This window comes from Hyposmocoma kahamanoa, unplaced genomic scaffold (genome assembly GCF_003589595.1).
Source record: "Hyposmocoma kahamanoa isolate Upper Pololo Valley unplaced genomic scaffold, ASM358959v1 99577, whole genome shotgun sequence".
NCBI lineage: Eukaryota > Metazoa > Arthropoda > Insecta > Lepidoptera > Cosmopterigidae > Hyposmocoma > Hyposmocoma kahamanoa.
Window position 1 is genome coordinate 1 of NW_020655954.1, and position 1550 is coordinate 1550.

Consider the following 1550-nt stretch of genomic DNA (forward strand, 5'->3'; position numbering starts at 1 on the left):
AATTTCATTTGTTCTACAATAGAAGATCTTTAGAATGGATTTTGCATAAATCGGAATTGTCGATCACTGGACCCGACGAACACTCGGAGTTGAAATTTTAACCGGAATTGGAACTTTATACCCTGACTTGACCACCGAAGACGAGGCTTATCGCCTTTAAATTGTATAATGAAATGAAGACTATAATAAGACTAGAATAATGTACCAAGACTTGGCTGTATGGTGTAATACCTCTGCCTTTTCCTTTACGGGAAGAAGGAAAAAAAAACTTTCCTGTGAACATCAAATCAATACTTTGTTACGTGCCAATGCCAAAACGTCAAAGTTGCCTTAAACTTCTTTTTATTTTATTACATACTTTACAATACAGTAGTTACATACTTCATTGTGTGTAAACCTACGTACGCACGTTAACGTGTTATATTAAAACTTTATTCTGAGTAAGAAAAAAATAGGAACAGTTTTGGAAAAAAGAAGGTGAGGATTAAATACTATAATTCTACGCAGGCAGGTACCTGTTGAACAAGCTCACTACGTGATTAAAAAAGTGTATGAAAATTTCAGACCGTCGAAGTCAAAGCGACATGGAAGAAATGCCTCCCTCTGATAAGAATTCTGACACATCTCGTTTAATTGCACCTAATCCTACGTCAAAAACAAGCTATATAAATCTTGTGGGCAATGTGTGCGCCCTACTATGCGTGTGCATAGTTATTTATTGCTGCTTTGCAAGTGGTGTAACTTTATTCTCATTTCATCCAAGCTTAATGACCTTAGGGGTAAGTTTGTAGCACTACATTTCTTCACTTAATAATACCTAAAAGTTAAAGGTAACCAGGTAGGTTACCTTACAGTACCTTCCAATACTTAAATTTTACTAAAGTATACTAATATTGTTTTCAGTGGATGGTTTTTATGACCTCAGCAATTAATGCTATTACTCCAGGTGATTTGGCCACGGAATGGATGCCAATTCGACTTAGAAGTGCCCGTCACTGGGTAATTCAGTTGCTTGTTGGTATTATCATATTAATTGGTTTCTTAGTAATAATTTCTAATAAAATTATAATGGACAAACCACATTTTGCAACATTGCACTCGAAATTTGGTTTAGCATCTCTGATCTTTATGATTACAACTATGTTAGGAGGATTGGGCGCCCTTTACAGTTTAAAACTAAAGCAATATCTTGCTCCAATTTATATGAAATTGTTGCATGCTTCAGTCGGACTTTCTACATTTTGTCTTGGAATAATAACTATACTACTTGGCTTGTATTCGCAGTGGTGGCAATTTGGAGATACATTACGGTACACAAGTATGGTGCTTGTGCTTGCTGTGATGTTGTTAACAATATTACGGCCACTATTGAAAATATATTTCAGACTCAAAGAAAGGCTCGAATATAATAATTAAAAAAAATACATATGCATGTAACTACACAAAATGGATCTGTTAATTAATAAACAATGGTATTGTATGGTTTCTGTAAGTCGACATTGTACTGCCTATTTTGCATGTATTAATACATTATAATTACAAAAGAACAT

The 1550-nt window shown here is 34.4% G+C and overlaps 1 protein-coding gene across 1 annotated transcript; it reads left to right on the plus strand.

Annotated features, from left to right (window-relative positions):
• The first annotated feature begins 571 nt into the window (after nucleotides 1-571).
• LOC113239116 (cytochrome b561 domain-containing protein 2-like) lies at nucleotides 572-1499 on the plus strand. The gene is made up of 2 exons (XM_026475981.1): nucleotides 572-779; nucleotides 904-1499. Exons 1-2 carry the CDS (start codon nucleotides 585-587, stop codon nucleotides 1414-1416), a joined length of 708 nt encoding a protein of 235 aa, XP_026331766.1. The 5' UTR covers nucleotides 572-584; the 3' UTR covers nucleotides 1417-1499.
• The last annotated feature ends 51 nt before the right edge of the window (nucleotides 1500-1550 follow it).

Excerpts from the sequence above, each read along its gene's own strand:
- LOC113239116 (XM_026475981.1), top strand. The coding sequence starts at position 585 with ATGGAAGAAATGCCTCCCTCTGATAAGAATTCTGACACATCTCGTTTA. Across the intron at positions 780-903 it reads CAAGCTTAATGACCTTAGGG|TGGATGGTTTTTATGACCTC; the intron begins GTAAGTTTGTAG and ends TATTGTTTTCAG.